General features: G+C 34.5%; 1 protein-coding gene and 1 long non-coding RNA gene across 4 annotated transcripts in view; one reads left to right on the forward strand and one right to left on the reverse strand.

The window, feature by feature from the left end:
• Positions 1-3,168: 3,168 nt before the first annotated feature.
• LOC106334727 lies at positions 3,169-5,814 on the reverse strand. Of its 2 annotated transcripts, XR_001268669.1 has the most exons (10): positions 5,594-5,814; positions 5,115-5,484; positions 4,923-4,993; positions 4,674-4,763; positions 4,469-4,567; positions 4,262-4,373; positions 4,098-4,179; positions 3,905-4,010; positions 3,664-3,821; positions 3,169-3,338 (listed from the first exon to the last, which is right to left on the reverse strand). It is a non-coding gene; the product is annotated as an uncharacterized LOC106334727 (long non-coding RNA). The 2 variants fall into 2 exon arrangements; XR_001268668.1 differs by having other exon boundaries at positions 4,674-4,993.
• An 878-nt stretch (positions 5,815-6,692) lies between these two features.
• LOC106334725 (purple acid phosphatase 10-like) overlaps positions 6,693-25,441 on the forward strand; it is a 41,424-nt gene continuing 22,675 nt past the window's right edge. Inside the window, exons 1-7 of one of the 2 annotated variants that reach the window (XM_013773062.1) lie at positions 6,693-6,940; positions 8,178-8,289; positions 8,387-8,616; positions 8,683-8,821; positions 8,904-9,121; positions 9,208-9,329; positions 9,432-9,856. In XM_013773062.1, the coding sequence (XP_013628516.1) occupies positions 6,767-6,940; positions 8,178-8,289; positions 8,387-8,616; positions 8,683-8,821; positions 8,904-9,121; positions 9,208-9,329; positions 9,432-9,630 (1,194 nt within the window). In that variant the 5' untranslated portion in view covers positions 6,693-6,766 and the 3' untranslated portion in view covers positions 9,631-9,856. Of the gene's footprint in view, positions 6,941-7,331; positions 7,471-8,177; positions 8,290-8,386; positions 8,617-8,682; positions 8,822-8,903; positions 9,122-9,207; positions 9,330-9,431; positions 9,857-25,441 lie in introns of those variants that run through there. The other variant, XM_013773063.1, reaches the window with a different exon arrangement.

A 25,441-nucleotide genomic window follows, 5' to 3' on the forward strand; every position in this document is an offset into this window, starting at 1 on the left:
TGGCTTAAAATTAAACTCAATTATCTAAAAGAACTAATTAAAGTAAATATTGATCCCCACAATATAGACAACATTTTAAAATAAAAAAATGCAACCATCCTTTAGTTTCCCTTAACCAAGCGTGAGGGGTACTGCTGTAAAATCACATAGGGTGGAAGAGGACGATGTGTCCCTCCAGTGGGAAGTGTCTTATCATGTCAAAAAAAGAACAATGCGTCTGAGAAGGTAACACACTAGAAAAAAAAGAAGAGATAGGTAAAAAGGAAAATTATATTTATCTACTATCTTTACATTATCTACCTTCTTATTCGAGACGGTTAAAACTCTGAGCTAAGACCGGAAAGCGTTCGCATAATTATCCAAAACAATGTTAGGAATGGAAAAATAAAATTATTTTAGATCGTGAGCTATACAGTGAGGGAATACAGCGTGATGATAAAAAGCAGAGTATATATGTTCAGCACATTATCTTTATTTCTTTACGTCACACGTCTTATTTTTGTTTCAGTGTTTAAATTATCATTTTTATGGCCATACGTTTTTTTAGTACATGTTTTGCTGAGTAAATATCTGGAATCTAGGAACCTAAGTGGTTGAATGACTCATGAGTAAAATAACCATTGGATTATTGAACTTAATTTATAAGATCTTCTGAAGAAAACACAATAGAGAATAGGGGGAACAGGGATAATGATTCATAAGCATTTTCAAACAGGTATTAATGTGACCAGCTCTAGCATACTCTTCACCTTAGCAGATGTTGTGGTCTGAGCTTTTTTTCAGTATGAGACCAGTTGAAGTTTTGCTGCCAGAGTTATTCTCCTTCTCATTCCCACCTCCAAACATCTTCGCTGAGAGAGAAACTGATCCCACGCATGTGATCTCCAGGGTCCAAGATGTAGCACCATCCTTTTTCTGGCTTGATACGGTCACCTTTCCAGTGCAAATAAATTTAATGGGCTGCAGGTATAAATTATTGCAATCAGAAACAGAGTTAAGAAAACTGCTGTATATAAACATATTATAGTTTGAAACTGTACCTGATGCTGAGCAGTGATAATAAACTGGTTAAGCTCCGCTATTTTCATAGGCTCAACCTTTGAAAATCCCCTCAACAAAGAAACTGCTGATGTGTTCCCAGTATCATTTGTGAAGAAACTGTAGTAGTAATGAGTGTCCCGTGGGAGTGTGTGAGATAAGTCATGTAGCAGTACGTTTCTAGATGTAATCAAGCAGTAATTTTTAAATGCTTACTTGTAAAAATAACTCTCTCATGCATCATTCTCCTTGTCATAGTGAGTGCCTGATGTGGCATTTAGAAAAATCGTCCTGGAGATGGGGTGTCAGTCTTTGCAAAAGCATCATGGTGGACATCATTTTACGAAAACATAATAGGGTTTCACAACAGTATGAAAGAATACCTCCCACAATCTTGGGATTATAGTTTGTTGCAACAAAAACTCGTGGATCCACCCTAAAGCTTTTAAGTTTTGTGAAACCACACAACTTGATAGTGGAACACACTCAAGGTGAAAGACACGTCACTACAAAGAAAAAAATGCGGACCAAATCTTCAACGTGTTTGTCTAATAAAGTAGTGTTATCAATTATAAAGGTGTAGAAACCTATATAATAAAGTAATAGACACCTATCTATTTTATGGTTGCCATAACACGGTCTTTGTCTTATGGAGGATCGCTTACATGCCTCTTTACAGAAGTTAGTTCACCAGTTATAAATGACCTAAGATGAACATTTGAAAAAATAAAACTGCTTTGAATGATGAGTGAGTTTAAGTCCAAAAAATAATAATAATAGGGTTACCTGGAATACATGAGTGTTTGTTGGACGTTGACGGTAGCTTACATGAGTGTCGGCTGCAACACAGGAACACAGTGAAAAAAAATTAACAAAGGAAGCAAAAAAAGATCTTAGAAATATGAACATAGTCTTTTGCATTTTAAAAAGTCGATAAATATGTGAGTTTTAAAGTCGAGAATACTTTGTAGTCACATTAGAATCAAGCAGGAGCATATCCACGGACATCAGTTCATCACCTCGCCTGATGTTCCTTGCCTCCTAGAAACGCAATAGCCTAACCTCCACCTCCACCGTGGAAAAACATCTACAGAATTTCAAATCTGAAAGGAAAACTCGAGCATTAGCCATTTTTTTCAGAAAATAAGGAGATTGTTTTGTTTTAATAGATTGATAGGATGCTATAGATTGTAGAGATGCTAACCTTTTTATAGTGGAACCACCACCGCCTTTAAAGAGCTAAAGTGGAATTGAAGAGAGATCGTGGAAGGTGGATTTAAAGAGGGAATTCAATAGCAACGTTTCCATTGATTACTTGATCAGTAGGAAGAAGATGAACAGTTCGCTGGAAACTATAGAGTCGATACGGCGCCAATTGATCGCTGGATCAGGAGGAAGAATATTCAGTTTCAATGGAAACCCTAAATCGCCTACGGCAGAGATGGTAGAGAGATAAAAGACATGATAATAAACGCACCTTTTCGCAATACATCATATCATGCTTTAATAAAATAGTCTATGGGAGTCGCACAAAAAAAAATGTCTATGGGCTTAATAATGCAAAATGTTCAGACAGAATAAGAACGTAGGCCCAACGGATTTTGGAAAAGAAAAGAATGGTACGGAGCGTTAAAGCAACTGACGTGTCAGCGCAGGAGGCTTCCTATTTCTGACGTGTCGTCCTTGTTGGCAGCACCAGGAGTGATTAAAAGTCTCTTTTATATATAAAGATATAACGAACGTAAATTTGGATTCAATATGATTGTTCAGAGCATAATGATTTTATATATATAAAATTCACAAACTAAAACATAAAATTGAATGCTTTAAATTATTTGAGACAAACTCCTAATTACGGTGGTTAGGTTTAGAGGATATTTTTATAAGTTAATGAATGAAATCTTTCACGATCCATAATGCCTTTCTGAATCAAAGAAATCACATAACATGTTTAATCCTCATGTTTAATATATTTTTCAGTGACTTTCTCTAATTAGTCGACAGTGGAAACCAATTAGAACTGGATTTCATACACTTGACCTAACATAACACTGCAGATCTTAGTACTAATCAGGGATCAATCAATAGTCTTAATTTATTGAAGCTGTATATGGGGTTGTTTTGAACAAATAACAGAGAACTTTTTTTCAATATCAAGTTAGATGAACAATGTAACATTTTCAACAGAGAATCAAACTATTTGTGTCCAACACTACAAACATATTATTAAGGTGATCCACAAAGAAAGATAGCAACCGAGAAGAAGCCTTGAGTTCATCTTGTCCCACTGTTTTGAGCATCTGCAATCAGACAAAAGCTTCTTACTGTAAGAGATCTGATACAAACTACATTCTAGTACAGACGCACAGGCGATGACTGATTGCATGTAACAAAACAAAACATTCTTGCATGTATTATTCACAGTGACCTCTCACCTTTCATACCAAAAGAAAAACAATACGTGTTTTCGTAATTAATAAATAAATAAATTTATATTCTTTTTTTAAATCTAACAAAACTAATTAAGCTTCTCTAAACACATTGACCAAACAAAAAAATTATACTTCTGAAATACAGGTATACGTCCCGATATTTACATAGCTATTTAGTAGAGACGCTACTCACCGAAGGGCTCCAACAGCATGCAAATTATTGCATCGCGCACACGTAAAAGCAGAGGCAGTGCGCTGCAACTTTTTACTGCATTTAGAGCATGCAGCATAACACCACCCCTTATCTTTGTCAAGGCGAACAAACCTCCCAATGCGCAGGAAATCAATTTCCTGCATTATGGAAATAAGGTTCACATGCAACGTCACATCCTAAAATCCATGATTTTTTTTTAAAACACTGCCAGACACGTTACCTGCGATGCAGCATTGACGACAAAAGCGTTGAGCTCAGCCATTGTCATTGTCTCAACCTTCGCATATGATCTTAGCAGTGGGGCGGCTGATGGTAGACCAGTGTCCCTGGCGACCAACCAACGCACCATAGAACGGTTAGGCAGCCTAATAGTGTCAATGCACATATACACATTTAATAAACGAATAACATACTAGTAGAATCGGACTTCCCCTGCATTCGTCTTCTTATCAAATTACACATGTGTTCCTGACGTTGCATTGAGGAACAAACAACCTGTATAATGCACTAAATTTATAAAAATTTGAATGTTATGTCATTAAATACTAGCATATGATATGGAACATCTCAGTAGTACCTCCAATATCAGTACAACCAACAATGACCTTCGGATCAACACGCATGGCTTCAAGCTCTTTGTGAAAAGAAACAACTGGGAGTCAAATAAGCTTACGGTGACAGTTTCATCACTGCGCATATCCAGAATAGCATTTGTTAGAAAAAAATAAAAACCAGGCACTACATACGTACGTATATATAGACAATCAAGGTTAATAACAGTTACCTATCTAGTTTTATAGTCACCATGACACCATGACACGATTCTTTTCTTCCGGAGGATCACTAACAGTACTTTGCACACCAATGATTCCTCCTGTGACGTCTACGGAAAGTTTGAGAGTGGTATCAGTATGTTATATAGATAAACATATCATAATCTTTAATAAATGAAGCCCAGCTAATTAAGAATATTGTTTCGATTAGAATACCTGGTAGATGAGTGCTTGTGTTAGCTAAATCGAACAGCTCCGTCTGGTTACCGAACCAGAAACCTTATTCAGGTGAGAGATCGAGCAACCCTTATGGTCGATTTACAGATGGAAGGAAGTTCACCCGAAAATAAATATTAGAGCAAATTAACAGAAAATCAAAATCAATGATGATTATCAGGATGAGTTTCACCGGAAACCACAGGTTCACCGGAAAATAATAAGTCAGGATCTGGAAAGAATACTTACATTAACGTCCACCATCAGCATATCAAGCCACATGAGCGCTTGAGCTTCCCAGAATCGCAGCAGAACACTTGCTGGAGTTATCGGAAAAAAAAACTCGAGTTAGCCATTAAGCAGTGAATCTTTAGTACAATATAAGAGAGTCGAGTAGAAGAGTGAGGAAGAGATTGTGATTTCCAGAAGAAAAATACTGACCAATTCATACCCGACCTCACAGATCCAGCCAACGCAAACAACACATTGAAGAACTCGTAGTGGGAGTCTCAATCGATGGGATTAATCACAGATCCGTTTCATGGACGTTGAGGAAGTTCCACAGTCATCGTCGCCGAATAAGGGAGAGAAGGGATGAACATTTTTTTGACAAAAAAAAAATTAGGGTTAACGCAGAATATAGTTGACTGGGCCGAATCACTCCCTTGACCTAAGCCCAATAGGATTGTACGTAGACATAACGAAGAAACAGCCCAAATGACAAACGAAGAAGCGTTGTGTTCTGTCCGTAGATACACGTGTCGTCTCCACAGCGAATGACTTAATGACCTGTCATCCGACGTGTCCTCACCTGGAAAAAAAGAACTGTACTTTATATATATATATATATATATATAGATAGATAGATATGAAGAATAAGTGAACAGAAAAATAAGCTATTCCATTCTATTATGTTTTACATGCATCTTGTATTATATTTACGATAGCCCGAAGAAGAGAAGAGACTGATAGCTGGAAGAAAAGAAGAGCAATGGGAGGAAATGAACAAAGTGATTCGCAACGGTGGAAGAAAAGACAGGTTGCGAAGAGTAAAATGATTAGTGGTGATGATTTGATTATACAGACGAAGGTGATTGTGGCGTAATGATCAGAGGTGAAATTGATTGAATGATGAAGGAGAAGAACTGATGTCTTTGTGGCTTCACCTTTTCATCACCTAATTATATATAAACATGTGAAGAAGAATAAGACACGACATAATATATACAATTATCTAATAATTATTTTAATACTCCATCTATTTCAATATAGATGATGTTTTAGAAGAAGTATTTTGTTTCAATTTACATGAAGTTTTTAGATTTTAAGGTTAACTTTAACTTTAATGGAAAATGTTCAACCAATTAGATTTTATCGTCTTTTTTATAATTGGTTAAATGATTTAAAAACTATATTTTTAAAATTGTTTTTTACTTAAATCTAACTTTTTTAATCTTTGTGCACTTAAGCAAAACATCAAATATTATGAAACAGAGGGAGTATATATTTTTAGGAGGTTACAACGGTTGTGTAGAAGGACAAAATGACAATTATATATAAAATATGCTGTGCACTCTAATTTTATAGGTAAAATAGTTAGATTTTGAATAATAATTTTTTGGTGGTTATGCAACCAAATTTCCCTTAAAGTTTCTAAGAGAAAAAAAGGAAATAATTTTTAATGATAAAATGATTTTCATTCTTCTTTACAAATTTAAACCAACAGCTTGGTGACAGGTGTTAACCCATATCTGAAAGGTGTGCCAGTAAGAACTTTTCTTAGCATCTCACATGCCTTTTTTTTTTAATAACTAATATTCCTACTAGATCTCCCGTTAAACCTGTTCTAACTAAAAATGTTCTTTTAAAAAGAATTTTCATTAATATTAATTTTTTTAATTAGAATAAAAGATATATTAGCAATTTCTATATAGAAGGCATCTTTATTATTTGTTATTTGTGGAGGGTGGTGGAAGGTGCTTTTTATGCTTCCCATCAGACAAGGTTTCATATGGAAACTTCTCCGTCTTTATAAGAATAGCACATTTCACAAAAGCTAATCTCAGCACTCAAGAAGAAAACAAAAAAAACCTATGAAAATGGGTCGTTTCGAAGGATTTTATCTTAGTGTTGTTCTGAACAGCTTCTTGTTGTTCTGTCATGGTGGCACAACAAGTAGATATGTCAGGAGGTTAGAGGCAACGGCTGATATGCCACTCGATAGTGATGTATTTTGTGTTCCTCCTGGTTGCAATGCACCTCAACAGGTACGTATACGTTTCTTCCTTTAAATAAGCAACAGTCTTTTATGAGTTTTGTTATGGTATCACTTTTGCCTTTTTTATTTATACTTGTTTTTGTGTAGAAAAAGCTATTTTTGGATGTTCTAGAATGAATTAACATTTGCTTATTAAAAGTTTATAAATGTGCAAGCTTTTTCTTCTCATCTATGTTAAGCAATTGATCTAAATTAACATCAGGGTCGACATGGGGACGCTATATAGTGAAAAATTTAATAATTTTTTTTTAAACAATTTAGAGGTCTATGTTTATGTATATTACATTTAAAAATTTTGAAATCTCAAAACCAATGTTTTATTGGACTACCCATGATCTGTCCTGAATTAAGGTTTTTTATTTGGGTTTTCCACAAAAAAGTGCACATTACACAAGGAGACCTTGAAGGAAAGGCATTGATAGTTTCTTGGGTGACACAAAAAGCACGAGGATCTAACTTGGTTCTTTACTGGAAAGAGCATAGCAACAAAATGCTAAAAGCCCATGGCAAATCCAAGAAGTACAATTTCTACAACTATACGTCTGGCCACATCCATCATTGCACCTAGGCCTGGGCATTTCGGGTATCGGTTCGGTTCGGTTCGGGTATTTCGGGTTTCGGATAGTTCGGATAGGGGCTAGAGGATCCATTTAGTACTCGACCTATTTTCGGTTCGGTTCGGTTCGGATAGTTTCGGGTTCGGTTCGGTTCGGATAGTAAATGTAGGAACCGGAAAATATCCATAAAAAGTTCGGTTCTCATTTGGATCCGGTTCGGGTTCGGATAGTTCGGGTAGTTTGGATAATTTGGATAAAATATTGGTTATTTAAGGTAAAATATCAAATAATTAGGATGATTTAGATAAAAAATTTGTCAACTATTTTTAAATATTTTTAATAGAATTTTAAATTAAAAATATATATTTAGTGATGTTATATGTATATATAATTAATATTTTTATATATTCGGGTACCCGTTCGGTTCTCGGTTCGGTTCCGGTTCGGTTCGGTTATTTCGGATATAAAAATATAGGAACCGTTCGGATATTTGAGGGTATTGGTCCGGTTCCGGTTTCGGGTATTTCGGTTTGGTTCCGGTTCGGTTCTTCGGTTTCGGTTATTTTGCCCAGGCCTAATTGCACCATCAGAAACTTAGAGGTCCATCATCATCATTATCACAATCTTTTCTATCATAGTGTATCTGACTTTGTGGTTCTCTTCTTGCAGTATGACACCAAGTACTACTATATGGTAGGTGTGGGACAAACCGAACGCACGTTCTGGTTCCTCACTCCTCCTAAACCTGGTCCTGACGTTCCCTACACGGTTGGTCTTATTGGTAATTGTGTCCTGAAAGCATATTAATGGTTTTAAAAGAGAGGGAGTTATTATAGCTTTGAATCGACCTGAACTTGAGTTGTAAAGTTTTGTTGCAGGGGAACTTGGGCAGAGTTTTGATTCTAACATAACCTTAACACATTATGAGAATAACCCATTGAAAGGTCAAACAATTTTGTTTGTTGGGGATTTCTCATACGCTGACACATACCCGAACCATGACAATAATAGATGGGACATTTGGGGAAGATTTGTTGAAAGAAGCACAGCATATCAGCCCTGGATTTGGACCGTAGGAAACCATGAACTTGATTTTGCCCCCCAGACTGTAATGCTTCTTGGATTTATTTTCTCTATTTTGGCTTTACCTAGACTGACACTGATTGTTTTGCAGGGAGAAACCAAACCATTTCAGCCATTCAAGCATAGGTACCGTACTCCTCACCGATCATCAGGCAGCACAGAACCATTCTGGTACTCTATAAAGAGAGGTCCAGCTTACATAATCGTGCTGGCTTCATATTCAGCATACGGTAATTAAATGCAGCTTAAAGCTCTTAAACCCCTATTTTTCTTAAACGAAGACTAAGAGGACCCCCAACTGTTCTTGGTCAGGTAAATACACGCCGCAGTACATGTGGCTTGAACAAGAATTCCCAAAGGTTAACAAAACAGAAACGCCATGGTTGATTGTTCTGATGCATTCAACGTGGTACAACAGCTACGATTACCATTACATGGAAGGAGAAACCATGAGAGCGATGTATGAGCTATGGTTCATCAAGAACAAAGTAGATGTTATTTTTGCGGGTCACGTCCATGGCGAAAGATCAGTAAGACAACAATTAACTTTTTTTAGCCCACCATGTCTCTACTAAACTATAGTTCCTAATAAACTTGAGCTATTTGTGAAAACCAGGAATGTATATCCAACATTGCGTACAATTTGGTTAATGGAATTTGCAGTCCAGTGAAAGATCTATCTGCTCCTGTATATATCACCATTGGTGATGGAGGCAATCTTGAAGGATTGGCTACCATGTGAACTATTAATTAAACTTTTCTAATCATTGCAACTTTTTTTTTTCCATTAGATTCATCAGTACTATGAAGATCGAATTTGAATGGATATGGTTTCTGCAGAATGACTGAGCCTCAGCCTAAGTACTCTGCCTTCAGAGACGCGAGCTTCGGACATGCTATATCCTCAATAAAGAACAGGACGCACACTTACTATGGTTGGCACAGGAACCAGGATGGCTGCGCTGTGGATGGTGACACCATGTGGTTCTTTAATAGATTTTGGCATCCCATTGATGACTCTCCTGATGATGATTCTTGATGAGAACATTAGTATCTTATTTGTATGCATCAATTTTATTGTACATGTCCTTGTTCTAGATCAAACAGCGAAAGTGTAGCAAAGAATTAGATCAATAGACAAATGCAGAAACTACAGATTTTTTGATATAACTGTTTGGGTGTACCTATTCTGGTTTAGAGATTATTATGACTCAGATTTTGTATATACATATTTTAAATATAAAAAATTAAGATCTTATTTAATAGATTTAAAAAGGCTCAAATTTTTTTTTTCTGTATACTTATTATTTTTGTTATTGAATAATATAAATATTGTTCATAAAATCTTAAAGGGTAAAGTTTAGTAAAGTTAAAAAGATCAAATTTGAAGGGTCTAATTCTTTTTCTTTCCTTTTTTTTCACTAGGGTGGTCTATATATATATATGTTGAGCCGCCCTGGATACCTCCATCGTTTCTGACTAAAATCTTATCTGCTCATACAAACCTATTGGGGGTAATGCGAGAGTTAATTTGTATGCAGAATGATTTTTAAGTTTTGCTAAAGTAGTGTCTCTCAAAGTTATGTCATCTCTATTAGGCCAACTACCAATGCTCTAATAATGTAGCTTTTATTGTATATTGTAAGAGTTTGTAACGAGGATTTTGCTACCTAATCACTCCTCTGCTTCAGTCTCATTTAGCCTTTAGGCTCCTCTTCCTTCTCGTACAGTCTCTTACGGTTTATAAATTTACCCCCGTTTTGTTGTAACATGGAGATTTGTTATTGCTACTTAATACTTGGTAAACTCTTACGTTTCTTTGGACGAATTTTAACTACTTAATACTTGGTAAACGTCTCTACCCAAAAATAGAGCAAAGCGTAAACATTCTAATCAAATTATTTGATACAAAGCAGTAAACCTTTATCAAAAAATATATATATATACAAAGCATTAACTATTATATATTTATATACATATATCTAAATATTACAAAGCTTTAGTTATTATAAAGCTTCCCGTTTCTAGCTCTCAGCGTTATTAAAGATTCTTGACAAAAAAAGATCGACAATGTCACATGGTGGAAGATCGTAGGACGATCCTCTTTGCCTTTGCCACAAACCAACCAAATTTCACGAGAAGAGTTATCTTTAAAACTTGGAGCTGGTTTATACTCGAGTCTTCAACTTCTTTCAGAGTGCTGTCTTATAGTACAATAAAGGATTACACTATCTAGTTCTAGTATCTTCCTATTAGTATTAGGTTCAACATCATTCTATAAATACCTTACTTGAAGAATGAATATGATCAAGTTTAAAAATTGTTTTATGGTACTAGAACGTCATAATCTGTGTGTTTTACCGGATTCTAATCATTGTTTTGAATATTTTGTCGAGTCAAAATGTATTATAATTTTTTTTTTTAATTTTTTACTGAGTCTCTTTAGATTATCGGTCAACTTAGAACATAAAACGATAATTTGTATGTAAAAATAATTAAAATACAAAATTCAGAAGTTTATCAATGTATAAAACACTTTGCACTAATGGATTGAACTCATTTCCAGACAAAAAAATATAGAAATGTATTAGCTTTTCAGTGCAAGTGGTTTAAGGTTGATTCAACGGTTAAATTAAAAGTTTAGAATTTTTTCTGAAACTTGTTTGTCTACTAGTTCAATAGGAGAAAAAAACTCGTTTTTACTTATTTTTGGTCCGGTCTTATCTAAAATTCATCTCTAAAGTGATTTTGATATTTTATATTTTCAGCCATATAGAATTGTCTAAGCTTGCAAAATAAATATATAGAATTTGTGTACTTGTAAAGTAAACTGTTTTGTAAGAATAATAAAAATTAAATAATAATCATTCTAAAATGTAAAAGATAGGGATGACTTATTGGAGCCAAATTTCTTTTTATTTTTAGAATATAGAATAAAGTAAATTATTGGGGAGGATATAAGATTATCTTTTTCTTAATTTGACTATTATATAGTATTAGTTTAATGTGGTTTGGTGTTCCAAAAACGAAATGAAAATTACACTTACATAGATTTTGAGGAAAATATTTTATCTTGATATTTTTTTTAGTCAACAACTTTAAAGATTAAAACATAATAAGAAACAAAGAAAATGACAACATAATAGAAAAATAAAAGATGCGGCATGAAAACCTTTTAAATAAAAAATACAAAACAATAGTATAGATTTTCTATAATAGTAAACATAGATGGTTTATGTAAATATCAAAACCCAAACCCCAACTCACCCCCATTCTTTAACTACTAAACCATAAACTCTGATCATTAAACCCTAAATCATAAACTTCAAACACAAATATAAATATAATATAAAGAATAAGTGAACAGTAGAATAAGCTATTCTATTCTATTCTATTTTACATTTATCTTGTATTATATTTATACATGCGGATAAATAAGTTGAGTGAATGCAAGATAGTATTAGAATGTAACTACTGAAATTCAAATTGTAATTTACAACAAAATTGAACAAACTTTTTCAATCATCAAATAAAATGGATCAAATAAATAGTATATTACATATTAATAAAATTATGAAGTGTTTACAATTACTATACTATATGTATGTAATTAGCAAATAAAATAGTACTTAAATTTACAGTCATAAAACTATTTTCTCTTCCATTGTAACACTACACAACACATTTACGAAATGGTAACCCAAACTTGTATTCTCTGATGATAAAAAATATATGATACAAATGCTTAAATGATCAAATAATACGACTTTGTTTCATTAAAAATTACAAATGTTCATAAACATATTACAAACTGTAATCTTAAACATAGTAAAACACTTATGCTTAATCCGCAAATGGAATGAAATAAATAAATATTATAATCTATTAGTAAAATTAGAAAATAGTCTAAGATTACTATACTACAAATATTTGAAAGTAGCAAATAGAATAGACTGTTTCAAAAAAAAAAAAAACTAGAATAGACCTAAAATCTCATGAGCTATTATCCCTTCCATTGCGAAAATACGCACCACCTTCACCACTGGTACCTCCAAACTTGTTTCCTCCATTCAGATGCACAATCTTTCACAATGTCAAGTTGGATCGCTTGAAAGATGTGCAAATACATGCATGATTATAAAATATGGAATGTTATACGCAAGGAAAATAGAATAGAAATATATAATTTATGTGAAATGTCTTTTTGCTTAGCTTTATTTACCTTTTCTCCTCAAATGGAAGAAATAATGGCGGCGGAACATCAGGTGTTTAAGTGGAAGAAACGGGTTGCGAAGAGTAAAATAATTAATGGTGTGCGGTGATGGTTTGATTATACAGACGAAGGTGATCGTGGCGTAATGATCAGAGGTGAAATTTATAGAATAATGAAGGAGAAGAACCGATGTCTTTGTGGCTTCACCTTTTCATCACCTAATGATATATAAACATGCGAAGAATAATAAGACACGACATAATAAATACATTATCTAATAATTATTTTAATATACATTTTTAGGAGGTTATACAGGTTGTTTAGAAGGACAAAATAGCAATTATATATAAAATATGTTGTGCACTCTATCATTTTAGGTAAAATAGTTAGTTTTTGAATCACAATTTTTTTGTTGGTTATACAACCAAATTTTCATTAAAGTTTCTAAGAGGAAAAAAAAATAGTTTTAAAATGATAAATGACTTTTCATTCTTCTTTACAAATTTAAACCAACAGCTTGGTGATAGGTGTACAACCTAGGGGTGGGCAAAAAACCCAAACCGAACCGATCCAAACCAAACCAACCGAAGTTAAACCGATCCAAACCAAACCGTGCTCTTTACATAACCCAATTGGTTCACGTTTTACTCAACCCGAATGGTTTGGTTTGGTTTGGGTTCAAACAGAACCAAACCAATAATCCAATATATATATTAACATATTGTAAATTTTAGTTAAAGTTTTGTTTTCCATTTTTTCTTAACTTCCATATATTTTTAAAAAAAATCCAAATATGATTCAAATAATCCTAATACCCAAATATTGTATTGAAAACAAAACCTAAAAACTATAAGCATCTAAATCATAACCATCTCGTTTCGTTCATCTTCTCCAATTTTCATTCTCTAAATTTATTATAGGCAAACGCAACGGTCGGGAGGGAGGAGAAGACTAGAAGAAACCTTGGAGACTTCTAGATACTTCCTCCAATAAACGCACAAACAAATAGTACTTCGCCTACGAAACTAGAGGGCCTACTTCAGCTACAAGTGCGAGGGGGGGGGGGAGCAGCAATGGTTCCCTCCACACATCAGAAGGATACACCAGTCACAACTTCAGAGATAGATGCACATCACACCTCAGGAGCAAGGCTTTCGTCTCGGTAGGTGTATTCTTCTACATTTTCCTAAAAGAACATTCATTCATTTCTTTCTTCCCCGTCGACCACGACGACTGAAACGACGTGAAAAAACTAGACCCGGAAAGGAGAAGGGCCTTAATGTTTACATTTTGTCAAAACTCAAATAAATCGTAAATTTGTCAAACGACTCTTCATGCCTTTAATCTATGGTAATCGATCAGATGCGGGTATCAAATCTCGCCGCTGAGATGTCCAGCGGATTCCTGGGCTTTGATGAAAGGTCGGCCACCTTTTTTTACGGAGAGCAAAAGGCCCGGGGCATAGCAGGATGAACCAATGTGAATGAGTGTAAGCTTCGTTGCCCGTGGGAGAATCCAGGCTAGTCAGGAAGAATCGCAGCAATTCCCCAATCCTAACGAAGTAGTTCCTCTGGAATCCAATGAACAACAACGATTACTTAGGATCAGCTTGCGAATTTGTGGCACCGTAGTAGAATCATTACCAATGGCACGCTGTGTGCCTAAGTGCGAAAAGACAGTGCAAGCTTTTGCTCTACGACCTTGCAAGGGCCTACAAGTAGAGCTCGAGGAACGCCTGCCACTTTCTCAATCGAAAATGTCAACTGTGAAGATTCTCGCGTTTCTTTATGTAATTTTAAATACAAGATCTCGAAGACCTTTGGCAGATTTCTTGCTCATATATCTTGTCTTATTTCTATTTTCTCGAAAAGAATCTTTGTTTTGTCTTTCTCAGTTATTGGATCTTTTTTCCGTGCTTAGCCCTAATTAGGGCATCAGATGTCAAGTTCTCCAGCTACTCCTGCACAAGCAACAGCAGTTATGGATCTGATTGAGGAGCACTAGGAAGGCGAGGCCCCATATCCGTGAGACTGGATCACTGTAATTCACGGAAGTCCATTTGGACCTCTCCTTTTAGTCGAGTCACTCCGTGCCTCTCGGGAGTAGGGCTTTGTTCTGGGGGGGCCGACTTGCGCTGCTTTATAAGGGAGAGAATTTCATAAAGTAACTCTCTCTATCTATCCTTAGAAGTAGGGGGTTCACCTTCTTCTTCTATAGATAATTGCCAAGCCCAGCTGGAACTATTGACTTTACACCTTCTACCGCAGCTTGATTTTTCAGCTAGGGCGGCTATCGTCCCATTAATTGATCATAACGATATCGTGGAAATGCTGCACGGACCCATATATATAGGAACAGAAAGAGAAGAACTTTGATACTAAACCAGATCGAGCCCGGGATCTTCTTGAAAATGGGAGGTTGGCAGCTCATCAACTACGAGAAAAATGTGATCGTAATCAAGCACATAACATTGAATCTCGTGCAAGACATTCTTTAGCTAAGTCTATAGCAGCTGATTCAATAGCTATGAAGTTCGTTTTGTTCCTCTGTGCATCTCTGTGATGGGCAGACAGGGGGATCCTTTATCCCCCGTTGTTATTTTGTATTGCGGAAGATGTCTTATCACGGGGTCTTACCGGGCTTAATCACCTGGGCATTCTTTCTTCAATTACCGAGACCTGGACATACAAAGAAAAGGACTCTTTGATTTTGAGGGGCGGGGCCTTTATCCAGGGGAGAATTCTTCAGCAAGTGGGGGGAGTCAATAAAATGAAAGGCAGGTATTTTTATACGAAAATTGAGAATTCAATAATAAATGTTCACTTGAGATTAGGTTCGCGAAGAAGAAGATCACAAATGAGATCTTGACCAACCCGAGCTGGTCTTGTAAAAGATCCGCTACAGAGCGAATACGTTTATTTTTCAAATGATTCATATCATCAAGTGTACCCATTCCAAATTTCATCTCAATCAAATGATCGGCAGCTGCTAATATATCTCGTGGCAAAAAAAATATATTGTTCTGAGGTGAAGACAGAACGACAATCACCGGAGGGATACGTACGGTATACGGGCCCTTCTCAGTCCGCCCACAAAGAAGAAAGGAAAGGAGCTGCAACAGCTCAGCAAATCATAGTTGGATTCGGGGATACAACTATCAGGAAGAAAGCAGCACTTCCACGCAACAATAGAAGGATCGAGAAAGCAGCCCGTAATACAGACACGACCAAGGAAAGGGAAGCGGACAAAGGACGCATTCCCACAACTATTGATAAAAGGCAGTTTCATTATGGTGGTATACCAACCTCCTGTTCTGGAACTTCCAGTTCCAATCGAAGCATACCTCTTGAAGTAAGCCTTCTCTAAGAACTCCAGAAGCTACCCTGAAGCCTTCTCTCGTTGACAACCATTACGGGATAGGATTTCATTTGAACTATTTTATTCATTGGCTTTCTAGTCTTTGCAGCCACTTGCGCCAGAATTGAGAAATCTAGTTAGTAGGGAGATGTTGGCACAAGAAGGCGAACTTTCCTCGGAAGCCTCCGCCCACATCTCCATTCAGGATTTCTAGCGTTGGCGGGTCCTGGAGTGCCTGTCAAGGGCGCTAAATAAAAACAAAAAGGTAGATGCAAATAGTCTTTTAGTTAATAGGTTTTGGAATGCTTACAAGTCTTTGTTACGCTAATTATATTACAAATAGTCTGCTCTTTGCTTATTATGTATTTCTTCCTTTGACGTGGTTAAGAGTTTTGTCATCGAGCTTTAATTTTTTTTTTGTTTCATAGATTTTTAAAGAACCAAACTAAATCTAAACCAAAACCGAACTAAACCGAACCATACTAAACCCAAACCGAACCCAAACCAAAGCTACTTTTAATTGGGTTGAGTTTTATAAAACCCAAATTAACCAAACCAAACCGAACCCAAACCGAACCCGAAACTAAACCGATATGCCCACCCCTAGTACAACCCATATCCGAAAGGTGCGCCAGTAAGAATGTCTTACCATCTCACATGCTTTTTTATTATTTTAATTTTTAATAGCTAATACTCCTATTATATCTTCCCGTTAAACATGTTCTAACTAAAAATGTCCTTTCTAAAATGAATTTTCATTAATATTATAATTTTTAATTAAAATAAAAGATATATTAGCAATTTCTATATAAAAGTCATCTCTATTGTTATTTTTTGTGGAGGGTGGTAGAAGATTTTTGATATGCTTCCCATCAGGCAAGACTTCATAAGGAAAATTCTCCGTCTTTATAAGAATAGCTCTTTTCACACAAGCTAATCTCAGCACTCGAGAAGAAAACAAAAAAACCTATGAAAATGGGTCGTTTCGAAGGATTTTATCTTAGTGTTGTTATGTCATGGTGGCACAACAAGTAGGTATGTGAGGAGGTTAGACGCAACAGCTGATATGCCACTCGATAGTGATGTATTTCGTGTTCCTCCTGGTTGCAATGCACCTCAACAGGTACGCATACCTCATTTCCTTCATATAAATTATACGGTATACGGGCCCTTCTCAGTCCGCCCACAAAGAAGAAAGGAAAGGAGCTGCAACAGCTCAGCAAATCATAGTTGGATTCGGGGATACAACTATCAGGAAGAAAGCAGCACTTCCACGCAACAATAGAAGGATCGAGAAAGCAGCCCGTAATACAGACACGACCAAGGAAAGGGAAGCGGACAAAGGACGCATTCCCACAACTATTGATAAAAGGCAGTTTCATTATGGTGGTATACCAACCTCCTGTTCTGGAACTTCCAGTTCCAATCGAAGCATACCTCTTGAAGTAAGCCTTCTCTAAGAACTCCAGAAGCTACCCTGAAGCCTTCTCTCGTTGACAACCATTACGGGATAGGATTTCATTTGAACTATTTTATTCATTGGCTTTCTAGTCTTTGCAGCCACTTGCGCCAGAATTGAGAAATCTAGTTAGTAGGGAGATGTTGGCACAAGAAGGCGAACTTTCCTCGGAAGCCTCCGCCCACATCTCCATTCAGGATTTCTAGCGTTGGCGGGTCCTGGAGTGCCTGTCAAGGGCGCTAAATAAAAACAAAAAGGTAGATGCAAATAGTCTTTTAGTTAATAGGTTTTGGAATGCTTACAAGTCTTTGTTACGCTAATTATATTACAAATAGTCTGCTCTTTGCTTATTATGTATTTCTTCCTTTGACGTGGTTAAGAGTTTTGTCATCGAGCTTTAATTTTTTTTTTGTTTCATAGATTTTTAAAGAACCAAACTAAATCTAAACCAAAACCGAACTAAACCGAACCATACTAAACCCAAACCGAACCCAAACCAAAGCTACTTTTAATTGGGTTGAGTTTTATAAAACCCAAATTAACCAAACCAAACCGAACCCAAACCGAACCCGAAACTAAACCGATATGCCCACCCCTAGTACAACCCATATCCGAAAGGTGCGCCAGTAAGAATGTCTTACCATCTCACATGCTTTTTTATTATTTTAATTTTTAATAGCTAATACTCCTATTATATCTTCCCGTTAAACATGTTCTAACTAAAAATGTCCTTTCTAAAATGAATTTTCATTAATATTATAATTTTTAATTAAAATAAAAGATATATTAGCAATTTCTATATAAAAGTCATCTCTATTGTTATTTTTTGTGGAGGGTGGTAGAAGATTTTTGATATGCTTCCCATCAGGCAAGACTTCATAAGGAAAATTCTCCGTCTTTATAAGAATAGCTCTTTTCACACAAGCTAATCTCAGCACTCGAGAAGAAAACAAAAAAACCTATGAAAATGGGTCGTTTCGAAGGATTTTATCTTAGTGTTGTTATGTCATGGTGGCACAACAAGTAGGTATGTGAGGAGGTTAGACGCAACAGCTGATATGCCACTCGATAGTGATGTATTTCGTGTTCCTCCTGGTTGCAATGCACCTCAACAGGTGCGTATACCTTTCCTTTAAATAATCAACAGTCTTTTATGAGCTTTGTTATGGTATCACTTTTGTCTTTTTTTTTAATACTTCTTTTAGTGTAGGAAAATCTATTTATTGGATGTTCTTGAATGATTTAACGTTTGCTTATTGAAAGTTTATAAATATGCAAGCTTTTTCTCATCTTTGTTAAACAATTGATCTAAATTAACATCAGGGTCGACATGAGATGTTGGGAACGTTATATAGTGAATAGTTTAATAAATTTTTTTTAACAATTTACAGGTCTATGTTAATGTATATTACAATTTAAAAGTTTGAAATCTCAACGCCAATGTTTTATTGGAGAACCCATGATCGGTCCTGAAATAAGGGTTTTTATCTGAGATTTCCACAAAAAGGTGCACATTACACAAGGAGATCTTGAAGGAAAGGCAGTGAATGTTTCTTGGGTGACGGAAAAAGCATGAGATCTAACACGGTTCTCTACTGGAAAGAGCATATAGCAGAAAAATGCTAAAATCCCATGGCAAATCCAAAACGTACAAGTTCTACAACTATACGTCTGGTCACATCCATCATTGCACCATCAGAAACTTAGAGGTCCATCATCATCATTCTCATAATCTTTTCTGTCGTAGAGTATCATTATCACAACCACAAAGTCAGATACACTATGATAGAAAAGATTGTGATAATGATGATGATGGCCCTCTAAGTTTCTGATGGTGCAATGATGGATGTGACCAGACGTATAGTTGTAGAACTTGTACGTCTTGGATTTGCCATGGGCTTTTAGCATTTTGCTGCTATGCTATTTCCAGTAAAGAACCATGTTAGATCCTCGTGCTTTTTGTGTCACCCAAGAAACTATCACTCCCTTTCCTTCAAGGTCTCCTTGTGTAATCTGCACCTTTTTGTGGAAAGCCCAAATAAAAAATCTTAATTCATAACCGATCATGGGTAGTCCAATAAAACATTGGCTTTGAGATTTCAAAATTTTTAAACGTAATATACATAAACATAGACCTCTTAATTGTTAAAAAAGAATTATTATAATTTTCACTATATAGCGTCCCCATCATCTCATGTCGACCCTGATGTTAATTTAGATCAATTGCTTAACAAAGATGAGAAGAAAAAGCTTGCATATTTATAATCTTTCAACAAGCAAAGGTTAAATCATTCAAGAACATCCAATAAATAGCTTTTTCTACACTAAAACAAGTAAAAAAAAAAGAGAGACAAAAGTGATACCATATCAAAACTCATAAAAGACTGTTGATTATTTAAAGGAAAGGTGATACGTACCTGTTGAGGTGCATTGCAACCAGGAGAAACACGAAATACATCACTATCGAGTGGCATATCAACCGTTGCTTGTAACCTCCTGACGTAACTACTTGTTGTACCACCATGACAGAATAGTACTAAGCTGTCTAGAACCAAACACAGGAAAAGAAGAACATAATATGGATTTACTGCTTCGAAATTGCCCATTTTCTTGAGTGCTCAGACTATCTTTTGTGAAGAAAGGTCCTCTGAAGAGCTAATTGTATAAAGACGGAGAAGTTTTCTTACGAAGCCGGTCCTGATGGGAAGCATTTTCCATGTCCCTCCCATAAAAGGTTGAATAAATTGGCATTTTGTAAGAAAAAGTTGCTAATATATACAAAATAGCTATTTTTAATGAAAAATATTTTTAAAAGACCAATTTTATTTGGATTGTTTCTGCTCTTTAGAATTTCAGGGCAGGCAAGATATGCATGTGTTGTTTTGCGCAATGGAATATGATAATGTTGTTATATTTCTCTTTCTTTCCTTAATTACTTATTTTTTATTTTGACTAAAATGCCGAAATGGCATATTTTAACTCTCGGAAGACTTGAAGATTTTACATTACAAAATCAATGCACCCTTTTCAATGGCGGACTCTGGATTGTTGGTGTCGTAATGATATTTTATCACTAATTTAGTGGGATTAACATTAATAAGGATGAATTGGTGCGATCTCTACTATATAAAAGAAGCTAATTTGAAACCCAAAGAGGGGTGCCACATAGGCAAAAAAATTCTCCACCAATCATTTTGCCATGTCATCACGGTCCAACATTCATCTTGCAGCAAACAAAGGTTTAAGCTCATTCTTATTATTTTTCTTGAGGTCCAGTAGTCATCTTGCAGCTTCTTCCTCGCGAACCCTAGGCGCTTCCTCCGACATCAAGCTCTCGAAATCGATTGTCTATCTCCCTCCTCCGGAATAACGCATGTATCCTCATCAATGAAAAAACCGAGCCCAACCTTCAATGCTCCTTAATCACCCTTCAAGACGAAGCTTCGTGCATCCCTCCTAACCAACGATTCCGATGGCTCTTCAAGTAACCATCATTACTCACTCATTAGAAACGTCCAACTCTCTGTGTTCCCCTCATCAGAATATTTATATCCCCATCAATCTCCTTCTCAGTCGCAAAATTTCATTGACCCATTCCTAATAATACCATGGCTACTCGACAGTAAGACACCACTGCCAATGCTCCTGCACTCTTCTTCAGTCAAGTGGCTGTCATAGGACCATCCACTTCGAAGATGTTGTTTCTTCATTCCTGGGAAGCTTGCAACCATGCCAAAGGAGATATACTGTTTAGCTTTCTGATATAAATCAATCCAGTATTCATCGCTTATTATTGTATGTTCACCATATAATAGGCATGCTTCTTCTATATATTGACTAAAATAGTACTTTGATCTTATCTATAAGGTACTGTGGCACAAGGTTTCATTGCTCAAAACCGTCTCAAGTGATATGAAAGTCGGCTCAAGCATGGCTCCATCTACACACTCCAACAGCAAGGCTATGTTCTGTGTAGCTGATCAGAAGCGTGTTATTTGCTTTACACACGACTCTGTCCTTTCAGGGCCTGAAAAAAATAGTCTCCCCAATTTTGTCAGACCGATTCAGAATGCACTCCTTTACAGATTTTGAAGCCAATTGTGATCTCAGAGGTGATCTTCATGGTGACTTTAGCCCAGATCCCATCAAAGGCTTGAGATCATGCTCTGTGCAGCTCAAGGATTGGCTTATTTGCATGAACTCCAGGTACATCAACAACGAATCTGCTTTTACAACAGACCTTTTTCATTGTTTTATGCATTAAGTAGATGCATGTCTCTTGACCAGGTTATATACGGAGACTTCAAATCATGATACATTTTTTTCGATGATGATTTTAATCCAAAATAATCAGGCATTGGTCTGGCTAAAGAAAGGTATTAGAGATAATAATCATTTTGTTACTGCAGTAAGTAACATGTCTCCCGTCTCTGTTACAAATTTATAATATTATTAGTTACTTCTTCAACAAGTAACCAATTCACATTTTCCCTTTTTCATGATTCTCTCAAGAGATTACCGGAAGAAACGACTATGCATCTCGGGAGTACGTAGAACCCATCATGACAGGAACCACATCGATGTAAATATCTTTGGAATTGTTACGTACATGATTATTGCTGGTCTTCGCACACTCAAGCGAATGAAAAGATTCTTTTGGAAAGGATCAAACTATTTTGTGTTCATATATATTATATAAAGCTTTGGAATGATAGTTGACTTTGAATCTATGAAACAAGTATTTTTTTTTTTGCTATGGTTAGCAGAGTGGCTAAAGAGAACCCCAAACATCGCCTTTGTCGTTGAAAGTCTTTGTAAGATCATTTCAGAATCAAATTCCGAAGATATGAAAAGTTCTATTGGAGAATTTACTAGAAGGGTTATGAGAGCAAAAAGGATTATTTTCTATATTTAGAATAGTCGAGAATAATTATGGTTTTCTCTACCTTATTTTACAATACAAAACGATATGTTAAGTGTGCATTAATAAGGATATTGCATCAATTATTTCTCACCTAAACTCTCTGTCTCATCTATTTATTTTGGGAGTGTTTCAAAAAGTCTGAAAGACTCGCATCAAAAATTCTCAAATCAAAGAGTTTATATACTATATTCTAACCATTTGTTTTAGAAATAATTAAATTACTGTTTTGAGCATTAAAGGCTCCCAAATGGTACCTATTTCGCTACGGACATACCAATATGAAGATGTATATCTGAATATAAATGCTGCTAATCTAGACCAAAAACGTAATACTTTTCTAATAAATATTTTTAATACAATAACATTTCTATAAAGATACACGCATCATTACCTTTTTTTAATTAAACTTTGTTTTTTTTTCTATTTTTGGTACAAATGTTAAGAAATACAAAACTGTGTTTCCTACGAAGGTCGAAGAAATCAAACATATCTTATGTTTATGGAGAAATTTGAAATGTTCCAATTCTTAATCCAATTGTTTCTATATAAAACTAAATTCTAAATTTTGTGTCACAGCATTAAAGCAACTGTAGATATGATTTTCCGATACAAAGACACTTACGGTGAATACATTCTCTAATCAAAATGAAACTTTTTTTTTAAATACAAATCAAAATGAAACTAATAAGTACATTCACATATAAATACGTCAATACTGCTATACAAAATAAATATAATTACAAATTATTATTAGTTGAATTTTAAACCACAAAAATGTAACTCCACCAAAAATACAATAATATGTTTTTTTTATAAATATAGATTTATCAATATGGTTAAGTTACAATAAATTACGATTACATGCTTTTATAATGGTTTGAGAATAAACGTTTACAACCACATACAACATTACTACACCATTATACGGAGAAAATAGTTAAAAATATATAAATAATACACAATATAATATTACATTTAATATATGTAAATCACATGTGCACCCATCAATACTTGAGCATCAAAATAGAAAAGCAAAATTATGTTAGTCACAAACATCCATCTTATTATATATATAAGTTAAAAGCCAACTTAAAATTAACATGTATAATATTTAATATAAAAAAATTGACATGAAATATATAATAACTATTCCAAAAGTAATATAAAATATTAAATAACAAAAAATGTTTTATAGAATGTAACTTTTTTTTAAAAAAGTATTAATTCAAAGAATCATGTCTATTAAATTAATATAAATAGTACACAAAAAATATAATTATTTATATAAAATTAAATTGATACCAGTGCAAAGTTATTGGAAAGCTAACATCAAACAATTAAAAAAAAATTATAATTGAATCTAAACAACACTCAAAATTATTTCAATAAAATAGTGAATGTATTTATGTTGTACTATGACAAACTCTAAATTAGTTTGTATTATATATTGTTTCCTTGATTTCAATTTTTCATACAACAAATTTCATTTTCAAAATTTACAGACCAATAATCTGCGCGTAGCACGGACAAAAACCTAGTACACATAACAAGAGAAAAAATTGGTGAAAAAATCATGTAATAATTTGGTTCTCCCAGATGTATTTTGGACAATTTCGGACAAAAGACCAATTATCTTTGTTCAAGCGTGTGTTTGTCTAATTGACTCGATGTAAATCAGAAAAGTTATACTATACTATATGCATTAGACAAATAATATACAACAATGTATTTATATCAATAATATAGTACCAGACATAATTGTTCTACTAATTGCGAAAAAAGAGTAAAAAGAGAAAACTGAGAAGAGGAGGTGAAGGAGACGAAGAAATGAAAAGAAAAAGTGGAAAGATCAGTAGGTGGAGAAATGGAAGAATTAAGAAGCATGAAACAAAGAAAGAGACATGGAAAAAAATAAACTCACTAATTCATAGTAATAATGCAACAACAAAAAATAAGATATGTTTTTAAATGTAAAATCATATTTCAATTTTGTATTCGCCAAATAAAATAGCAAAAAAAAAAGTAGATTTCAATACAGTGAATAGTAAAATATGCATAACTTTTAATTCAATTGTTGGATTGACTTCAAACCACTTGCATTGGAAAGACAACGCAATTCTTATCTTCTATCTGGAATTGAGCCTAATCCATCGGTGCAAAGTATTTCTTCAATTGCTAAACTTTTGATGCATATGCACGATTATATATTTTTAATTATTTTTCTGCACCTAAATTTTTGTTTCGTTGTAAATTGATATAAAATCTGAAAAGACTCAATAAAAAATTAAGAGACACTAAAAATACACTTTAATTCTATAGAAAAATTCAAAAAAAAAAAAAAAAAAAATGGTAAAAACACTGTTTATCACAGTTGTAAGTCGCACGTGCCATGGATTTTTGATGTCCTAAGCCAAAGAAAATATTTTATTTAATAAAATTATTTAACATTTAATTAATATAGAAAGTAAAAAAATTTAGAAATAAAGTTTTATAAAATAACCAGTTTTAATATAGTGTTATGTTTAGTTTAAAAATATAAAACTGCAACATACAAAATTTGATTTTTCATATACATCATTTATTTTTAAATTGTAAACTAAGCACTACTAAACAAAAGAAATAAATAGTAAGAGAAGAAAAACATATGACCGATAAAAAAGAATTAGTAAAAAGAAAAGAAGGTGAGCATGTGGATAAATACAAAAAATCTATATATATAAAATTGGCTTTTTCCCTTCTTATGACATGTGGAAGGGGGGTTTGTTGACATGTGTCCTCATGTTTTTTTTTGTATTTAAATTCTTCTTCTTTTAAATTATTGCAATTTTCTCCATCAATTTCTAATTGTGTATTATCTAATCCTTCTCACACTTATTGGTCTCTAAAATTCAAGAAAT

This window comes from Brassica oleracea, chromosome C3 (genome assembly GCF_000695525.1).
Source record: "Brassica oleracea var. oleracea cultivar TO1000 chromosome C3, BOL, whole genome shotgun sequence".
Classification (NCBI taxonomy): Eukaryota; Viridiplantae; Streptophyta; class Magnoliopsida; order Brassicales; family Brassicaceae; genus Brassica; species Brassica oleracea.